The following is a 21,397-nucleotide window of genomic DNA, read 5'->3' on the forward strand; positions in this document are numbered from 1 at the left end:
AAGTGATAACCTTTTAAAATAAGAGCTGTTAGGCGAAAATATTCTTCACTGTATAATATTACCAAAATTGGTGCTTTTAATCTCTTTGGGATAGCGCACTAAATATATTAACAGTTTGTCACGATTATTATTTTAGATATTAGCCCCATTACTTGTCTTTTTCCTTAAACAATTCATATGCATTGTATAACCAAAACATATATTGTGATTTACACTTAGATATAATCTAGTCTTGGTTTTGTGATAGTTTTAGAATTTTGAGTAGTTTAGGGATTTCTATATAGGCCCAACAAATAATATGTTCAGATTAATTAGAGTCGTAAGAGTGACCTCCCTTGACTGCTAAGATGCTGCTTTATTTATTTACTTTTAACACACTAGCTTGCATGGGACGACATGGTTTAGTCTGTTTAATACACTGTGTAGTTAAATTAAATTTATCTTATAGTATAAAAAAGCAGGTGATATAATAATGTTTTAAACTATTACGTATGTTCTGTTATTTTCATCTTTCCAAACAACTAGCTATGGTATATTATGGTATACATACATACATTACATACATACATACATACAATGCATTATTATTTGAATTGAATATATGACATATTTGGTAGTTTTTGCAGGAGTGCTTTTGATTTTAGCTGGTGGGACTTTCCCAATATCTCATTTAGTAATAAGACTAACAAGTAACTTCCAACCACTGGGTTAGTTAAATACTAAGTGGATCAACATGCTTCTAACCGTCAAAGAAATATTTCAGGAGTCAGTTTAGTATTTTACATATGTAGATCTGTTTCACCAGATATAAAACAATTTTTTTAAAAAAATTTTTAGATTCACACACGCACGCACGCACGCACACACGCATCTATCATCTCTTCGTGGTATTTTCTAGTATGCTTAATGCATTTTGAACATGTGATTCTGAACCACCCCTAGAAGGGCGGGTGAGGTTTTTTTTTTAAAATTATTCTATCGACAGCAAGAAACAATTAATAATTCATAGTTGCTATCAAAGTGGGTTGTTTTTTTAATGGCAGAATTTTAAGAGTTTCAAAATAGTAGGAATCGGGGATGGGAATTGGTGAACTGTAAAACAGAGAAATTCTTCAAATCCTAGGTTAAAATCTGTGCCATCTGACAGATTTTGGAGGAAAGGACGATTAAAATGCGAGGAAACGAGGAGAATTCCCACCCCTGAGGAATATCTTATGTTATTCAGTAGTTAACCATGTTATCTAATGTGATGGAGTGTCGTTAAAACATTCATTCATTCCCTAATCGTTAGGCTAATGTTCATACTGATGTTTGTCCTGTCTTAAAAGTGCAATTTTCAGCATAGGTATTTTTATTTAAACATTATAAATATGACATCCACTCCACGTTTCTTCCAGTGACCCGCTATTCTTCGATTTAATTTGCTCTCTCCATTTTTTTGTTTTGTTTTTTAATCCATTCTAGATCTGTTTTGTTTTCTCGTATCTAGATCTATGGGGTTGTTTTATTATTTTGATCTGTGCTTTTTTCTTCTTCTTCTCTAGATCTAAGCTTTTTCCTCTCCTATCTATAGTCCTTCCCACAGAGAACGCCATTTTTCATACTATGGAATTTACTACAAATTTCTGAGCTGACTCCTTTCTAAATTGCACGAAAAAATAGTTTGTTTGTTTTCGTTATTACTAAAACTCGTTTAGTTATCTTCTTATGTCAAACCAAATTGAAATTATTTACCAAAAAAAGAAGAGAAAACAACATGTCTTGTAGGAGGATGGGACGGACTATAGATATTTCCCCTTTTCTCGCTTGTTCTGTTGCTAACAAAAAGTCCCAAACACACGAGGCTGTTAAAACTGTAGTTGTGTTTGTGTTGTGTATTAGTAAAAAATATTTTAAAATGGTGAAGTATAAAGAGGTGAGAAACGTATGATTAAAACTTTACAGAAATTCCGTTTGTTAGGTCACGGTCAAGGTCAAGGCAGCATGGTTAATGTGGTTTAGTTTCTCTGTCATGTTTTACTTTTTGTAAAAATGTGATGACAGTTCGTATTTTATACATATATATATGTACATATTTAGTTATGTATTGATTACCAGTGTAACATTTTGAAATAATTTTGAATAAATCATTCGTTGTACACACGGGATGACTTCGTCTTGTTTTTAGACGCCCGTTTTTAATGGGTCCTATCATGGTATGACGGTGTCCGTCAGTTCGTCTGTAACCGTTTTGTTTCCGTAGCCACATAAGTAGTAGTAGTGGTGGTCGTAGTAATAGTGGTAGTAGTTGTTGACATAGTAGTAGTGATCATGGTAGTAGTAGTGATACTGGTAGTAGTACTGTTAGTGACAGTAATAGTGGTTGTGGTGGTAGTGTTAGTGGTTGTAGTGGTAGTGGTAGTGGTAGTAGTATTAGTCGTAGTGGTAGTAGTAGTAGCTGTTGCTGTAGTGGCAGTGATAATGGTAGTGGTAGGAGTGGTAGTGATAGTAGTAGAAGCAGTAACAGTAGTAGTAGTAGTAGTAGCAGTGGTAGTGGTAGTTGTAGTGGTGGTAGTATTAGTAGTGGTAGTGGTGGTAGTAATGGTAGTATTAGCTGTAGTGGTATTATTATTAGTAGTGTTGTTAGTAGTGGTCGTATTAGTACTAGTGTAGTGGTAATAGTGGTAGCAGTAGTAGAAGTAGTGGTGGTAGTAGTAGTAGTAGTATTGGTAGTAGTGGTAGTAGTAGGAGAAAGAGGAGGTGGAGGAGGAAAAATACTCCTAGTAGTACTATTGTTGTTGGTAGTAGTGGTGGTGGTGATAGTAGTAGTGGTGGTGTTAGTAGTAGTAGTGGTGGTGGTAGTAGTGGTGGTGGTAATAGTAGTAGTAGTAGTAGTAGTGGTAGTAGTAGTGGTAGTAGTAGTGGTGGTGTGGTAGTAGTGGTGGTGGTAGTGGTGATAGTAGTAGTGGTGATGGTAGTGGTAGTAGTAGTGGCAGTGGCAATCTTAGTGGTAGTGGTAGTAGTAGCAGTGGTAGTTGTAGTGGTTGTGGTAGTGCTGGTAGTAATGATAGTATTAGCTGTAGTGGTATTATTATTAGTAGTGTTGTTAGTAGTGGTCGTATTAGTACTAGTGTAGTGGTAGTAGTAGTAGTAGTAGTAGTAGTGGTAGCAGTAGTAGAAGTAGTGGTAGTAGTGGTAGTAGTAGTAGTGGTAGTATTAGTGGTAGTGGTAGTAGTTGTAGTAGTAGTAGTTGTAGTAGTAGTATTGGTAGTAGTTCTAGTAGTAGTATTGGTAGTAGCAGGAAAAATACTCCTAGTAGTACTATTGTTGTTGGTAGTAGTAGTAGTGGTGGTAGTGGTAGTGGTAGTGGTAGTGGTAGTATTAGTGGTAGTGTTGGGAATCGGTTGAAATTTCATCATCTATCATCGGTTGTAATCTGTTACCACTAATCGATCGACTTTCGATTAGAATGTATAGGAACTTGCAGATGATCGAACAAATTCGGAACTATGCAGCTATTTTTAAAATATGTACATTAGTGGGGCAGATATGTGAAAGAAACAGTGGGGTTTGTGGTAAATGCACCAAAATTTACATATTTAATATACAGAGGCGGGACGTAGCCCAGTGGTAAAGCGTTCGCTTCATGCGCGGTCGGTCTAGGATCGATTCCCGTCGGTAGATCCATTGGGCTATTTCTCGTTCCAGCCAGTGCTCTACAACTGATGTAACAAAGGCCGTGGTATGTACTATCCTGTCTGTGGGATGGTGCATATAAAAGATCCCTTGCTGCTGATCAAAAAGAGTAGCCCATGACGTGGTGACAGCGGGTTTCCTCTCTCAAATTCTGTGTGGTCCTTAACCATATGTCTGACGTCATATAACCGTAAATGAAATGTGTTGAGTGTCGTTAAATAAACCATTTCCTTTCCTTCATATAATATACAATGTTGTTAACAAGGCTTTATCAAGTTATTAATGGCAGCTTTCGACCAAATTTTGTATTAATTGTTGTTTTGAAATATGAAGATTATACCTTACATTACCAAGGTTTCTGCCAGAGGGTAAAACGGGTATGGCGCCATACCCAAATTATTTGTCAGATTTTATTTTTTAAAGTTAATTTTTTGACAAAATTAATGACTCTTATCATTAATATACGAGTTTCTTAACCCTAACCCTAAACCTAACCAATTTTCTTTCTTGGGGAGGCCACTAATACTCCCTGTTGACTGTGGTTCCATTCCATTCCATAGCGCCATACCCAAAAATTTATCTCTGGCAGAAACACTGATTACATAAAACTATACAATTAATTAATTCATTTACTAGCAAAAAGTATTAATTTTATTCGAAAAATCTATAGAGGTTGACGAACAGCTTATTGTAGTTTTGGGGTACATATTTTGCACCAATTTTTATATCAATACATTTTTCAAAGCGAAGAATTGGCTGCTGATTTGGTGAACACTTGGAGCAGGTTTTCCTGTGTTCTCTTTATTTTTACCATGGATTCTTGGGGAAGTCACAGTTCACACCGAGTGCCAGCACATTACAAATTTGATAGTATCGATTTTAACGTAATTATGCAGATTATATATGGAATCGATTAATCTGTAGTAATTTGTAATTTAAAATTAGTTCAGTATGACACTTGGAACTACGATTATTGATTAATGATTCCAATATTACATTATATTTACAAAACCTTGTATTAAAGGGACATTCCTGAGTTTCCTGCATTATAAGATGTTTCCTACTAATAAAATATTTCTACGATTAAACTTGCATATTAAATATATTTTCTTGTTTAGAACATCAGCGTCTGTATATTCAATGTGTTTCTGGTTGTCTTAATATTTATAAGAAACCCAAACTGGATTTTGTCTTCAAATAATTTCGTACGTATGAAAAAACTATATTTTAGGAAATAAGATGAAATTTAACCTAGTACAAATATTAGAACGATCAGAAACACGTTTATTATACAGCCACTAATATTTTATGTAGAAAAATATATTTGATATGTAATTACAATCGTTAAAAAGTCTCTGTTAGTCGATAACATCTTAAAAAGTGCAGCAAACTCAGGAATGTCCCTTTAATGTGGGTATCAGGCCCATTTCCTATTCTTGATCACACTCACCAGATTTTTGTGTTGCTGTGCTTCTATGCATTTGCAGTGTCCTTTGCAGCTTGTTAATGTCGTCCATTTCACCTTCCACTCAACAGTCCTTCTTTCAAACCATGCCAAGGTCTACTCGGTACTCCACACTAAGAACAAGACGTTGGACTAGTGCATCGTGTATTGATGAATTATATTCTATTCCTCTGCCTTTTCGTGTGAACATGACGGTTTTGGCTGTTTACCTTACCCTCTGCTCTTCCTTGATCATACATACCTATACTGTATCATAGAATGGGTGTTAGTACATTGTTCAGACTATCTGTTGCTGAACATTTTGAGATTGCACACAGCACACAACTAGCCAGTGCAAGAAATACTGACTCCATGCACTGCATTTGACATTGGCAATTGCATCCAGGTACAAATTTGTATATGACTTTCTGTTACAAAGGCAATGCATATCAGATTCTTCTGGTGAGTGTGTCTATCGTCATTCGATGGTGTTGTCCAGGTGCCGTGCTTACAAAACTTTTAGAGTCCAGACTCAATCTCTAATGACGTCACACGCATACAATTTGTATGGCGTTGCCATGACAGTAGGTCACAGACTCTAATAGAGCTTCGTGTCTAGACTAAACGTTTTATAAGCACCAGGGCCCATATTTTCGAAGCTATCTTAGCTTACGAAATCGTGAAATTATCGTAAGCTATGACGTCACTATGGCGTGCGCTGTAGTGACGTCACAACCTACGACGATTTTATGATTTCGTAGCGCTAAGATGGTTTCGAAAATAGGGCCCCTGGCCTGCATGCTGTCAGTTTTTAAAACCCTGGACTGGTTTCTGTGCTAACACTGGATCAGCCACTGTTCACGACTGCTAAACTAATCCAGTGGCAGTGGCCAGATGAATATGGATAGCAGCAGTTTGTCATTGTGCTTGGTGGTTTATACATTGAGGTAGCTGCCTTGAGAACTCCTTGAAGATAGTGACTGGACAAATGCTCTGACCCAAGCAGGTATTGTAACACCTGGAATGGCTGATTCCTTTCTCAAATGCTCACACATCACACGAACAAGATACGCACATCAGGCGATATCCAGTGCTTAGTCAATTCTCCTTCAAAAAGACTATGATGCTAATAATAATGAATGAATGTTTAACGACACCCCAGCACGAAAAATACATCGGCTATTGGGTGTCAAACTATGGTAAAGTGATAATCAACATCAACATAAAAATTCAAGATTTAAATAAAAACAGTGTAAAGAACTGTACAAAAATACAAATATCACAGATAGATACTGACTTTTACTCCAAATTTCAATTTGTGCTGTATTGGCCATTCTCAAAGAGAATGTTACACCCCTGCACCACAGTGAGGTTACAGCACACGCAGGGGACTATGATGCATGACATAACTATATTCATCAACAACATTTATTATCCATATTTCTTATACATTACTATCATTTATCTGCTGGTGTGGTAGTATTGTTGTTCGTAACATGGTCCAGGGATTTTACTTTTTATTTCTAGTCCAGAATTCTTTTTTTTCTTTATTTTGTTCTTCTCTTTGTTATGACCAGTAAGAAATGTTTTTATTTCAACTTGTTATCCAATTTAGCCTTCCATGCTCGTTCGTTCTAAAATACAATCTCCCTCGAAACACACACACAACATGCTAGCTACGGCTTGATACATATTCTTCCAAAAACTAATGTTAGCATGTAGATTTAGGCATACATTATTCTTTTCTTCTTTTCTTTTTAACTATTCAAAATACATTTTTAATTCCATCTCCTAGATCGTAAAATCATTCTCACAAAACTTCGTTTAAACGGACGCCTCTTAATTCGATACCGTACCTGTAAACACATTAATTTATGTTTGAAAACATAAAGCACTGTTACAACGGACCAAAATATTTGGTCACACTTCCGATTATTCTCCTCATGTAAACACGGCTAGATACCGATGACGAATATTGGTTATAGAGAGCTGAAACTATTCGGATTTTAGATAATTGTTCGTATTGCACTCAGCCATATTATAAACCATGTACAAAATGTTTTAAAAATCAGTAGATATCGGGACAGATAATTTTAAAATAATTCCGAAAATGTAACACAAATGGAAAGGAATGAATGAATGAATGAATGTTTAACGACACCCCAGCACGAAAAATACATCGGCTATTGGGTGTCAAACTATGGTAATGCAAACAAATAAAGTGATGATCAACATCAATATAAAAATTCATGATTTAAATAAAAACAGTGTAAAGAACTGTGCAAAAATACAAATATCACAGATAGATACTGACTTTTACTCAAAATTTCAATTTTGTGCTGTATTGGCCATTCTCAAAGAGAATGTAACACCCCTGCACCACGGTGAGGTTACTGCACGCGCAGGAGCAAATGAAAAGGAATACACTTCAAAAATGTAAACAACCGACTCTAATATCAGAATAATATAATAAAATAACCAGTGCAGTATGATTAATTTGTATTCCTTGATATTAAAGGTTCAATATCTCTGTTACAAATGACATATTTCGTTAATTTTAGATTTAACTGCAAACGAATCGATACCCTAGACAACAGACCCGTAGCCAGAATTATGAGAGGGGGTGGGTCGTTTGGGCCTACGGTGAGACACAAAATACCTCACACGAGGGGGTATATTAAGAAAAAACCCACTGGTGTGTATGTGTGGGGGGGGGGGGGGGGTGTCAACCGACCCCCCGACCCTAATTGGCTACGGGCCTGCACAATCTTTGCATATAGAACTCAAGAATATCAAAATTATAATATGCTTATACCTATAAAAAAAGATATGAAGTGAAATTTTGAAAAAATATCTAAAACAAACTTTGAGAGATATTGTCGAAAATTAGGAAAGAGGTATATAATAAAAAGACCATTTCATGGGGGGGTTTTTTAATACAATTTTTATGTTAAGTCCTCATGTGTGAAAATCGTATTTGCACGAATTGCTTCACAATTTGTGAAAATATGCTTTTCACAGATCACTCTTTGGCATAAACATCGTAATGGAAAAACCCATGAAATAGCCTCTGTTTAGTAAGCAATAAGAAGTAACCATTAATTTGTGGCCTGAACAAATAGTTCAATGAACGGAGCTTGTTGACCACGACAGTGCTTGAGCATTGAATTAACATTGGTAAGAAAATGCAAAACAAAATACCTTTTAGTTTGGTGACTAATATCATTTCCTGAGGTGCTTAGATTGTAGGATTGAAACTATACCTTGGACTGAGTTCTTTTCTATCACATGTCCAACATATTAAATATTGAAGGCATTGGATGTGTTGTTACCGGCCTCGGTGGCGTCGTGGTTAAGTCATCGGTCTACAGGCTGGTAGGTTCTGGGTTCGGATCCCAGTCAAGGGTAAGGGACTTTTAATCCAGATACCGACTCCAAACCCTGAGCGAGTGCTTCGCAAGGCTCATTGGATAGGTGTAAACCACTTGCACCGACCAGTGATCCATAACTGGTTCAACAAAGGCCATGGTTTGTGCTATCCTGCCTGTGGGAAGCGCAGATAAAAGATCCCTTGCTGCCTGTCGTAAAAGAGTAGCCTATGTGGCGACAGCGGGTTTCCTCTAAAAAAAAACAGTGTCAGAATGACCATATGTTTGACGTCCAATAGCCGATGATAAGATAAAAAAATCAATGTGTTCTAGTGGCGTCGTTAAATAAAACAAACTTTTTACTTTTGGATGTGTTGTTCTGTCTGTGGTCTAGTGTGTATAAAACATGTTTTGCAGTTAATATAAACGTATGTTTATTATTTATGGAATTAATCGATATCCTGGAGTGGTGATGTTTAAAAAACAATCTTTTAACATTATATACTATTTCCTTATTACGATTGTGTTCATTTTATCTTGCAGAAAAAAACATTTCCATCCACCCAAGTCGTTCAGGTTTACTCAAGGACCAAGGTAGAATTTTTTTTAGAAATTGTACATATTAGTGCTTTTTTTTTTGGACAGTCATATATGTATATCATATATCTATACAGAACTTTCAATACAGAACTTCTCATATTGCACGAGTTTATTTTGAGCAAGAATATATACCACGAGACCGCGTATGTATGTTTTTTCGCAAAATAAACGAGTGCATTAAATAGGAAACGAAAACAACGTATGTGAAGTTCTCTATGTATTACATACCTTCTGTTATGTTTTATGTGGGTGTTCAAAATTATGAAAAATGCATTTTGGGGTATTGGAAACATCATGATGACTAGAAACAATTGATTTCAGTGATCATAAACGGCTCTAATAGTGAAAAATATGCTTTAGTGTTTACAAAAACAACGGTTTATCCCATTAATGCTTAATAAAACAACTTGCCCACATAAAATAACGTCATCAAGTATAATGTTCCCTGACATCGTCATTTTTACATTCATTGAGAAATGAATAAACTCCCGTTGCTATATGTGGACAAATGGGATGATGTTATATTTTAATGAATGTAATAGAAATTTATATATATAATATTTTTGAAATGTTTCAATTTTATATGACTACATACAGATAAATAACCTTTTACTAAGTTTATTTGTTGAACAAGCAACTTTTTAATAATTGCCATGAAGCAGCGTGAGTGTAAACGAAGTGGTAAGGGAACTGAATATTTTAATCCTATATGATGCAGTGACATATTACTGCAATGGTAGTCTTTCAAAATCAGCTGAAAGAACATTGACATAAACATAACATTGCATATTTACATGTTATTGAAATATAATTGAGAAATGTCTACTTTTATACAATAATATTAATTGTGGACGACGTCAAAGAATAACTCAATGTTATCCTTCGATAAATGTCAAAACATTATGCCATTACGTCAAATGGGACATCATTACGTAAAACAGATCATTACGTAAAACAGATAACTTTAGAAAGTGGTTTATGACTTATTTGGAGTTTTATCTAAATAGGTTGTATTGCTTGTAAATTATTAGAATTGTTGGTCAATTTTGTTGAATTTATTAATGTATAACAGTCACAAATTCATTATGAATTCGTTGTGCTACGCGATTTTATGCAGTTTATAGTAATTTTTATTTCCACTTAGCAAGTTAATTTAAATGCTACCAGTATGGAAATATTTTTAATGGTTCTATATAATCTAAGTACTTAATGACAATAAAACCAGTTTTATATCCAGTCGGGCTATGTTCATTTGATATATACTGAACAAAAAAAGAAACTTCCGATTTGTACATATAGTATTTGTTGTGTTAAAGAATTCATTGTGTAATGAAATTATATAGGTAGTATTAGCCTTGAGCTGTATTATCAGGATTCATGAATTTTATCGATTATTTTTGCACTGCTAATCGTCGACAACGTGAAATTCAATTTGCACGTGCATGCAAGGTTCGACATGTCCCGTGTAGTATTCGGTCAATTTGTTTTACTTGTCTTACTGACATTGTTGTCAAGTGAACGAAAACGCTTCAAAATTTGTAAAAAAAAATTAACGTTTTTTTACAGTGTAGCATTTTTAGTATGCCAAGAATACCCAATAATTTACGCGAACGGGCGATTGGCATGCTTGATGCTGGCATGTCGACAGAAGACCTTGCAAGGCATGTTGGGAGTTCTAGTTCAGCGATACGAAATCTTCGCGTAAGATTTCGAACGACAGGAAGCACCAACGACTTGCCACGTCGTGGACGTCCGCGTGTTCAAGACCGCTATATCATGAACACGCATTTGCGCAATCGATTCCAAACTGCCACTGCTACTGCTGCTAACACACCTGGGCTTCATAATAATCGAATCAGTGGGCAAACTGTTCGTAATCGTCTGCGGGAGAACGGTTTACATGCACGACGTCCTTACGTCGGATGCGTTTTAACGCAACGTCATCGTCTAAATCGTCTTAATTGGGCACGTGTACACACTCGTTGGATACGGAGACGCTGGAATACCGTTCTTTTTTCGGATGAATCCAGATTTTCTTTACAACGTGGTGATGGCAGGGTGCGCATCTACCGTAGGAGAAATGAACGCTATGCTGACTGTTGTGTTCTTGAACGAGATCGTTTCGGGGATGGGGGTTCTGTCATGGTCTGGGCAGCCACTGCCCATGGTTATCGTTCACCACTAGTCGTCATCGATGGCAATTTAAATGCTCAACGTTACCGCGATGACATTCTCGCTCATCACGTCATTCCTCTGTTCCATAACAACGCCAACATCTCGATTTTTCAGCATGATAATGCCACCTCTCATACAGCTAGAGACACTGTAAATTTTCTTAGGACAAATAACATTGATTTCACTGATGACTGGCCCGCTAAAAGTCATGATCTCAACCCCATCGAGCATGTCTGGGATAGTCTGGACAGACGATTGGGGCGTCGTCCCAACCCACCCGCTAACGTCAACGAACTTCGTCAAGCACTCATTCAGGAATGGAACAATATTCCACAGGCAGAAATCAACACTTTAGTCAATTCTATGCGCCTGCGATGCACTGCAGTGGTCAATTCAAGAGGTGGTCATACCCGTTATTAAGTGGGTTTTTTTTTTTTTAACCCCTACCACACTTGGTCAAAATTTCTCCCAGTTTCTGTTAACCTATGGCCATGATTTTTTGCACCAAACGATGCATCATGGAACACTCTTTAAACGCATATATAACAATTATTCCCCCGGTTTGTTTTCATCAAGTTATGTTCAAGCAAAGTTAGCGGAAGTTTCTTATTTTGTTCAGTATATATAAATAGATATCAAATCCACTTTATCACAATCACACTGTTTGTGTTATATGTCACATAATAAAAGTATAATTTTTTCAGCTGATCAGATTGCAGAACAACTGCTGGATTTGAAACGGCAGAAACTTGAAAATGATGCTGTATACAGACAACAGCACCTACAACTCCAAAATAGAATTGCCTTACAGGAAACTTCAACATACAGTGACAAAGAAAAAAAGTTTTCTCTGTGACACCAATAATTGATTTTTAAAATTCTATTTGTGCTGAAGATTTTGTAAAGGCATCTCTTACATGATTCTGGACCAAATTTCACTAAACATCGTAAGCCTAGCTTTGCACGTAAATCTAAGACTGAAGAGCATTTCACAAAGAAGTGTAAATGTAAGTTACGAGTAAAGTTAGACGTAAATGTAAGAGTGTCCTCGGCGACAATTAGTGGCGCACGTAAATTGCTACGTCCACTACGATAATTAATAAAATGGTAACACGTTTTGTTTTTTAATTTTTCAAATAGGCTGATAGTGTTCAATTAAGACGAGTCTGCATGTTTCCTGATATATGCAGCAACAAACTAGACAATATTTCCCCCCAGTTACCTACTTCCTGTACCAGCTCCCATTAGACGCACGGCCGTACATTGGTCAGGAAATGGGGGTGTTGTAAACTGTCCTGAAAACGCGTGTCTTCTCGTCTTCATTACGAATACATGTGGATCCCTTTTGGATCTCGGCTCATTTGCTATGCACAAACTCAAATTTCTCCATTTACAATTCTGTTTATCAAGTTTACTCTTTCTTTTGGAAGTTATTAGTTTGTTTTATTTAACGACAGTAGTAGAATACATTGATTGATTAATAATCGGCTTTAGATGTCAAATTTCTGGTAAATGAGTTGCAAAAGAAAACACACATAGATTTACTGGCAAAGTAAGTTAGTAGTATTTCTACGACCGGCTTCTTGAAATGGAGTAGACGTAGACGTACGGCAGGTGCAAGTTTTGCACATAAAAGTAAATTTACGATGTTTAGTGAAATAGGCTCCTAGCTATCTACTAAAGACATGACTTAAGACACCACTAACGAACCATTTAAAGGTTGTTCCGCAATCCTACTTTTTGGTATATTTCCTCTTTTTTTTTTTTCTTCTTCTTCAAAATACCTAGTTTCTCCTACCTTTTTGTTCTACTTTGCAACACATAGTTTCTTAATACAGCAAATATTTATGGAAAGTACTTTTTGCAGCAAGAATGTATTTCCCAATATGTGTCAACAAAATTATGAATATATTAAATTTACAACCTGAATGTCAGTGTGAGATAACATTTAATATATGTTACTTTTGTGCACTGGAGTTATAGCACTACTTCACCGAGTCTGAACATTATTTTCTTTCCCTTACATTAGTTACTATGTACTTTTGCCTCTCGCATTACTAAGAATTTTTTTTTAATTATTATTATTATTTTTTATATATATATCAACACTGATTTTGAGCCTTAAAATATCCACATCACTCATTATAAGAGGTTAGTGTTACATTTTGTATTATTTGTCATTTTTCATATTTTATTCTGAAAGTGTCTTTGACAGTCTGCATTTATGACATATTTAAAATCTAGATATCAATGTTTGTCTCATATTTTGTCTATCTCCATGTGGATTGTTCACAAAGACGTCATTGTGGCGCCTGTTTATGATTTTTCCAGTTTCATTACAGGGGTATCTTGTCCTCAATTGCTTTTTTGTGCAAGCGAAATGTGGTTTCAATAATTTTCGCACACTTCGATGGCACATAAGGCAAACTGCCACCTGTCTTATGGATGCACCTAAAAGAATAAACATATTTCAGTATTATGGACAAGTGAAATATTATTTTCATGCAATTAACTTTATTGATTTTGAATCTGAAACTATTCATAAAAATTAGTATTAAAAGAAATATGATATGATTGTTGTTGCTTGCTCGGCGCTATTGCTTTTAAATATTAACTTATAAGAAAAACATTTACGAACTGTGTGTAATTTTTTTTAACCATAATTGAGGCATGAACAAAAATAATCATCCACAAACAGACAATACTTATACTTAAATTGATTCATACTTGCTAATGATAACACTGAAACTTTATTTATTTTTGGTCTGTAAACAATAACGATCAATTAGACAAACTTTGCCATATAAAATGACATTCACTGAGTACATAATCGTTACATTCATTGACAAATGAAAAAACTCTTGTTGCTACATATGGACCAATGGGATGACGTTATGTTGTAATGAATGAACAGTAATTTCATTATTTAATAATTATCATTCATTCGACAATTTTTGTATTATTGTAAATAATTTTAAGTTATACCTAAACCTCGACTTAAGTAGGCATGGGTTAAAAAAAATTGGTTTATCGAGATATGAACGAAAAAAGGTAGGCACCTCTGGACCAATGAGATTGCCGTAAAGTGTATAGACAAATAAAATTTAATTATATTATTATGAACAATTTCATGACGCTTGTCAGTGATTTAATTATTGAGGTCAGTATCAAAATTAATAAAATATGGTTATCACACATCACTTGTTGACATAAAGGTTGTATTTAAATGAAACAACATGAAATGGCATCTATTTTCAGATACAGACATTACTATTAAGACAAATTTAAGAGCGTTTTTCAAACTTAAATTGCACCAACATTTGTTTTTGCTGACAAAAATATTCATTTGTGATGACTGTTATGTACATGTTATTTATTACAATAAGAATTCATTAAATGGCTTTTTTTTTTTTTTTAAATAGATATTTATTGCATTATTTTGTAGTTCGATAAAAAGGATATTAAAGGAGTTTATCTTTTAATTACCTCATTTTGGGAGTCGCCTCCAATACAATGGATATGCACCACCTATTGTCTTTCCGGTTCAGTGGAGCGTATAATTGGTTTTTCCGGTTCAGTGGAGCGTATAATTGGTTTTTCCGGTTCAGTGGAGCGAATAATGGATTTTTGAACAAAAATGGATTGCACCTATTGTGCTGAGTGGATGACTGGCATTTTTTCAAAAGATGACTGGCATTTTTTCAAATTTTGGGCGGGAACGTCCGCGTTTTCAATGGGAACTAAAGTGGTGTTATTTATAGATAGTTTGAGTCAGTCTTTTGTGTTGGCTTGGTTTTTAGTTGTGACAAGGGTGATGGGTACAAAGACCTTTGTCTAAATATGCTTTGAAAGGTTTATTGTTAGCAATGATGAAATAATATTTTTGAATAGAAAACCAGTTGAAACCGGTTTATTTGTTATTACTATTATCCAATCGAAACAGTCGTTTTAAACAATGCATTTGAATATATGTTATAACATAAAAGAGAAGTGAAATTATTTATTATTTGTAACGATTGCGTTCAAAGATGAAGTACAACGACAAGAAACAGGCTGTTTACTTCAGCTGGAAATATGTTTTACGATCAGAATGCAGTTTTAATGAATCAATAGTGAAAAAATCAACTTGTTGGTTTAAGAGTCGTACTGAATGTGAGATGGATGCCAAACGATCCTTCTGCGATTTGACTACCAGTACCAAGCTAATAATAATCAAGAAAATACGACCAACTCGTATACTTGTGGATGAAGTAGATACAGTTGATAACAGAAAATGCTTGGAAAATTTGTTAACTCTGAGTTATGCCTTTGAAGTGTGTAAACTGGTTCAGCGATTCTGTAAAGAAATGTGTATGGGATGCATGTTCGACGAGGAGAAAACTCACACCTGTAAAACACTGAATCACGAGGATATGCTCGAACGCTATTACACAACTGCATGGGTTGAACTGAACGAAGATGTAGTTGCTGACAGGTGGTTACGTCTTGTTTATGCAGATCCAGTTTTATTAAACACTCCAGGATTTGTTTTGTGTCAGTATCAATGCAAAGACTATTTGGATATGAACGTTAAAACTGTAGAGTGGATGAACATTTTAAAAGAAAGACAAGTACTTAAAATACTACGTTTAGAAGATCGTATGCGAGTATAAATTAATGACACAGAATACATTAGTTCAGTCATGTCATCCAGAGTGAACCCTAACACTGAAAAGAATGAACGTAACAAGAAAGGACTTGAAAAATATTATACAAAACCGAGAGACGCTGGAGCTTTCTACGGACCAAAGAAGTTTCACGACGCTCTGAAGAGACGTGGTTTACAAACGTACAAGTTAAAAGCGGTAACACAGTGGTTGAACGACGAAGATGCGTACAGTCTTCACAAACCAGTGAACCGTTCATTCAAGCGTCTCCGAGTACGGGTTAACAAAAAAGATGAGATGTTTGACATGGATTTAATGGACGTCAGCCGCCATTCAAAAGTCAACAATGGAGTTAGGTACCTGCTTATAGCTATTGACATTCTTTCGAGATACCTGTGGGCCATACCCCTTGTAAACAAGAAACCGGAGACGGTGTTAGAAGGCTTCAAAACAATTTTTTAAAAGACAAACGTATACCCAAGAAAGTTCGGGTAGACAAAGGTACAGAGTTCGCAGGTGTATTCAAGCAGTTTCTATCAAAAGAAAACATTAAACTGATTGTCACGCAGAATGAAGATATCAAAAGTAATTTCGCAGAAAGAAGTATTAGGACGCTTCGGGGTCTTATCGCGCGTTTTACGACTTACAACAATACACAAAAAATACATAGACGTTTTAGCAGATCTAGTACACAATTATAACAATACAGTTCACTCGTCACTGGGACTGTGGGCACCGGTTGATGTAAATAAAGCGAACGAAATTAAAGTGTGGAGTCATCTGTACGTCGAGCCCATGGTTAAGAAACTTAAAGTAAAGAAACCATTGGCAAACTTTTTATTTAAAGTGGGTGATTTAACGAGAATCAGCTATTTGCGTAAATCATTCACAAAGGAGCAGGACTTGAGGTGGACAGAAGAGTTGTTTAAAATACATTCTAGAAGAAGACGACAAAGTATTCCAGTGTACAGACTGAGAGATTTTCACGACGAAGTGTTGAAAGGTATATTTTATACGGCCGAACTTCAGAAAGTAAATAAAAATCAAGACATTCTGTGGAAAATCGAAAAAGTGTTAAAAAAGAAGAAGGAGAAGGGGAAAGTGTACTATTTGGTTCGGTGGTTAGGGTGGCCACCTAGCTTCGATTCGTACATAGAAGAAGGAGAACTGAAAACTGTGTGAAGCATGGAGAAGTACGTTATTTTGAAGAGCTCGGATTCTAAATCAGTGTTTCCTGACAACAACCCCTATCACTTTCGAGTAAAGTTAAACAAGAGGTTAACTTTTGAAGGTGTGTGGATTGTGTCTCTCGTGGATTTGAATTTTGGAGAAATTGATCTTCATGGTATGAACGATTTACAAGTAGATGTGTTGTGTAATTTGTGTGGCAGCAGTCTAGTAGGTGATAGTTTTGTACCTCTACTGAGACGTGTGGATTTACGAGACGGTCCACGTTACGAGTTTAACACACTGTGGAATATACCAGTTGTAGTGACAGAGAGTTCATATGTCGAAATACGTATAAAAGCAACATCAGGCGTTCCGGTTTCATTTATCAAAGAGAGCACGAGTGTGACACTACTATTACGACATTATCCGTTTTTAGAGTAAATTAACATGGATCGAAAACTTTACGTACCTGATGTTAATAAATGGTTAAAGTATTTTGATAAACGAACAAAGAATGTTGTTCAGTCAAATAAGCAGGTTGGATCTGGAGTTGGGAATTACAAGCATAAGTGGTTTTCTTATATGATTCCAATGATTCCGAGACATGTAAACAGTGACGGGACAACAAGCACAAACCTAAAATAGAAGTGACGTCACAAACACAAGATGTTGTAGAAAGGGCCGAAGCTGAACAGGAACGTACCAGGGCTATAAAACATAAATCTGGTGATCGAATTGTCAGAAGCAAAAAAGTCAGACGCATGACAGTACAGAAAAAACGAGCTCCTACATCGAAGTACAAATCAGCTGTTAGTGAAAAAGATATATTTGTATAAACGACAACAACAACAACAAACAATATGTCACTCCTTACAGACAAAGACTTTGTGGAAGGTTTACCCAGTGCTTTGGATCTGTTTACTATGCCCCCATACCAAACGAGTGTGTTTCAACATTACTACGTCGATGTTAGACCTGTTAGTCAAATTACAGATTCGTCACCGGTAGAATTTCAAATTGCAAATAGTGGAAGTGACTACGTGGATTTGAAACGAAGTCGTTTACATGTTAAACTGAAAGTGAGTCATTCCGATGGAACGGTTTTGGGTAAGGACGAACACGTGGCCCCAGTAAATTTATTCATGCAAGCTCTGTGGTCGCAAGTCGCTGTGTACTTACAAGGTCAGCTGGTGAGTTCGGCGAACAATCATTATCCCTACAAAGCATACATTCAAACCTTACTGAATTATGGAGCAGAAGCTAAACAATCGCAACTCCAGTCTCAACTGTTTTACAAGGACGTCGGAGAGACACAAGCAGATATCGAAAGCACCGATCCTATCACTGGCACTAATTCTGGAGTATCGGATCGAGGAGCACACATCGCTGACAGCAAAACTGTTACCATGGAAGGGCCCCTGTGTGAAGATATTTTTAACATGGGCAGATATATGGTGAATGGGGTTGATATGACAGTTAAGTTATTTCGGAGCTCCATACCCTTTTGTTTGATGTCTGGGAAGTCCGGTCAGGAGTACAAGATCGAACTCTTAGATATTTACTTCAAGATATGTAAACTGAAAATGAACAGTGCACTTATTTTAACACATAACAAGATGTTTGAAAAGTCTAACGCCTTGTACCCATTCGCTAAAACCGAAGTTAAAATGAGTAGTATTCCGGCCTCTCAACAGAGTTACGTGTGGGACAGTGTGTACCAGTCGCAGTGTCCAAACAGGCTAATTGTTGGTTTTGTCGACGGTGACGGAGTGAGTGGATCATACACAAAGAACCCGTTTAACTTCCAGAGTTCATTCGTGAAAACGGTGGGCTTATATTTGGATGGTGTCAGTGTACCCGGTCGACCAGTCGAAGCAGATGACGTCAGTGCCTACGTGAATTTGTTTGAAGGTGTTAATAGCTGGAACCTGGATTGTGGAAATTATATTGAAAGAACTGAATTTTCTTTGGGAAATGGTCTGTTTGTGTTCAACCTTGAACCCGTTTTCGTGGACTCTGATTATTTAAGTTTATTAAAAAACGGTAACTTAAGGTTAGAAGTGCAGTTTAAATCTGCATTAACAAAGACAGTGAGTTGTATAGTGTATGGAGAATTCCCTAGCTTGATTGAAATTGATCAAACCAGGAACGTGTATGTCAAATAAAGAATATCATGAATGGAAAGCAGATTCAGTGTGCGATTGACTGTGACTCAGATTTACGTTCACGCATTGTAGGTGTTTACTCGAGCGATACACTACCACGTTTGAAACGGCGGAGCCCTTGGGGGTGTATTGTAAACACAGACCCATCTCACCTTCCAGGCAAACATTGGGTGGCGTTCTATTTTGACAAAAACAAAGCAGAGTTTTTCGACAGTTTTGGGAAACCACCAGAACATTACAATATAACATTTGTACAATTTTTAAGGAAACATTGTACATCATACGTTTACAACGACAAATCCATACAATTTATTAAATCCAAGACATGTGCTTTTTATTGTTTGTATTTCCTGTTACAGAAATGTAAAACTGAACTGATAATGAATGATATTATGAGTCAGTTTAGTAAAGATACATTACAGAATGATGTATTTGTGTATAACTTTATATGTAAATACTTTAGATATTGTACCCCGTCTTGTATTCACTGCTCATACTAATATGTTAAATATTGTACACAATCATGTATCTAGTTTGTATTGTTATTATAATATTGTACCAATTCATGTATTTCCCTGTAATTCAAACATGTTTTGAAAATAAATACATTATATCGTAAAATGTTGATCTGTAATTTGTGGGTTCCTATCACACAATCACTCACCGCCCCCCACTCCAACTACAAACACTTCTATTCCCCTTCCAGATTCACCTTCTGCCCCTCTTTTACGTACACCACCTATCCCTTTCTTTGTTCCACTTAACACTTCACTCACTTGGACAGCCACTCAAACACCTGTTGACACAATCTCTGTCACTCCTACCACACATCCGTTTTCTTTCTCTTCCATTCCTCTGTTTGCTTCTGATGAATCCGATGAAGAAATAGAAATGTTTTCAATTAAACATTAATTCTAAACAGAAAAGACTGGTAGTATTTCACAACTTCTCTTTCACAGCCATTCCTGTTTCTAACATTGCAAATTCACCTTCTGCCCTTTTATGTTTTTTTATTTTCTATTTAATTCATAAGTGTTTGATACTTGTTTATTGTAGATGTAGCTAGTTACTTGTTTATATTTAAACAATTTTTATATCATAGTATTGTAGATTATTTACAAATTTCTATCATAGTATTATAGATTATTACAAATTTATGCTGATTATATGTAAGAATTTCATGTTTTATTTATACAAATTATTGTTGATCAAAGTGTGAATGATGATTGTTTTTTTTTTTTTTTTTTTTTTTTTTTTTTTTACATGTAAGAATTTACAGTATGATGAAAATTAATGTTATTCAGAAGAGTTGCCAATTTTAGAACATTTAAACTTTATTATTTAATTGCTAAAATTTAAAAAAGTTGTATTTTTTAAAAGTTGGTATAAGTTTGCATATCATTTTAATTTTAAAACATAATTTAGCAAAGTGCCTGCTCACCTAGAGTTGCTGTTGTAACTACTACTACTACCTCAAACATTGATGTCAGTTTATTTTGATACTTCTTTATCATAGATGTAGTTATTTTTATTTTTTTTTAAATTTCTATCATAGTATTGTAGATTATTTACACATTTTTTCTATCATAGTTTGGTATCTTATTTACAAATTAATGCTGATTATATGTAAGAATTTCATGTTTTATTTATACAAATTATTGATGATCAAAGTGTGAATGATTATTTGTTTTACATGTAAGAATTTACAGTTTGATTATAAAAAAAAAAAATATGTTATGCAGGAGAGTAGACAATGTTAGAACATTTAATTGCTAAAATTTAAATAAGTTGTATTTTAAAAAGTTGGTGTAAGTTTGCATATCATTTTTAATTTTTAATAATAATAATAATTTAGCAAAGTGCCTGCTCACCTAGAGTTGCTGTTGTAACTTCTACTACTAATCAAACATTGTTGGTATTGTTGTCAGTTTATTACAACCAGGAATAGTTCTGGGAGAGCTGTCAATTTTAAAAACAATAATAATAAAAATTGGAAATTTTAATTCTTAAATTTATTTAATTGACTAAATAAGTTTATGTGATTACTGTTAGTTTATTGGAAACATGGTTTTTCAATTTTAATATTTAAAGATAATGTGTGTTAGATTGTTTGCTTACACACAGCTAGTGCTGGTTATACCACTTTATACTTAA

The 21,397-nt window shown here is 35.2% G+C and overlaps 1 protein-coding gene across 1 annotated transcript; it reads left to right on the forward strand.

Annotated features, from left to right (window-relative positions):
- The first annotated feature begins 17,938 nt into the window (after positions 1 to 17,938).
- Positions 17,939 to 19,243, forward strand: LOC121379617 (uncharacterized protein F54H12.2-like). Its single transcript, XM_041508264.1, has one exon. The coding sequence runs from the start codon at positions 17,939 to 17,941 to the stop codon at positions 19,241 to 19,243; it is 1,305 nt and encodes a 434-aa protein (XP_041364198.1).
- The last annotated feature ends 2,154 nt before the right edge of the window (positions 19,244 to 21,397 follow it).

Source organism: Gigantopelta aegis, chromosome 8, assembly GCF_016097555.1.
Source record: "Gigantopelta aegis isolate Gae_Host chromosome 8, Gae_host_genome, whole genome shotgun sequence".
Taxonomy (NCBI): domain Eukaryota; kingdom Metazoa; phylum Mollusca; class Gastropoda; order Neomphalida; family Peltospiridae; genus Gigantopelta; species Gigantopelta aegis.

Bases quoted from the DNA above. Each gene is read 5' to 3' on its own strand.
- LOC121379617 (XM_041508264.1), top strand. From the start codon at position 17,939: ATGTCACTCCTTACAGACAAAGACTTTGTGGAAGGTTTACCCAGTGCT.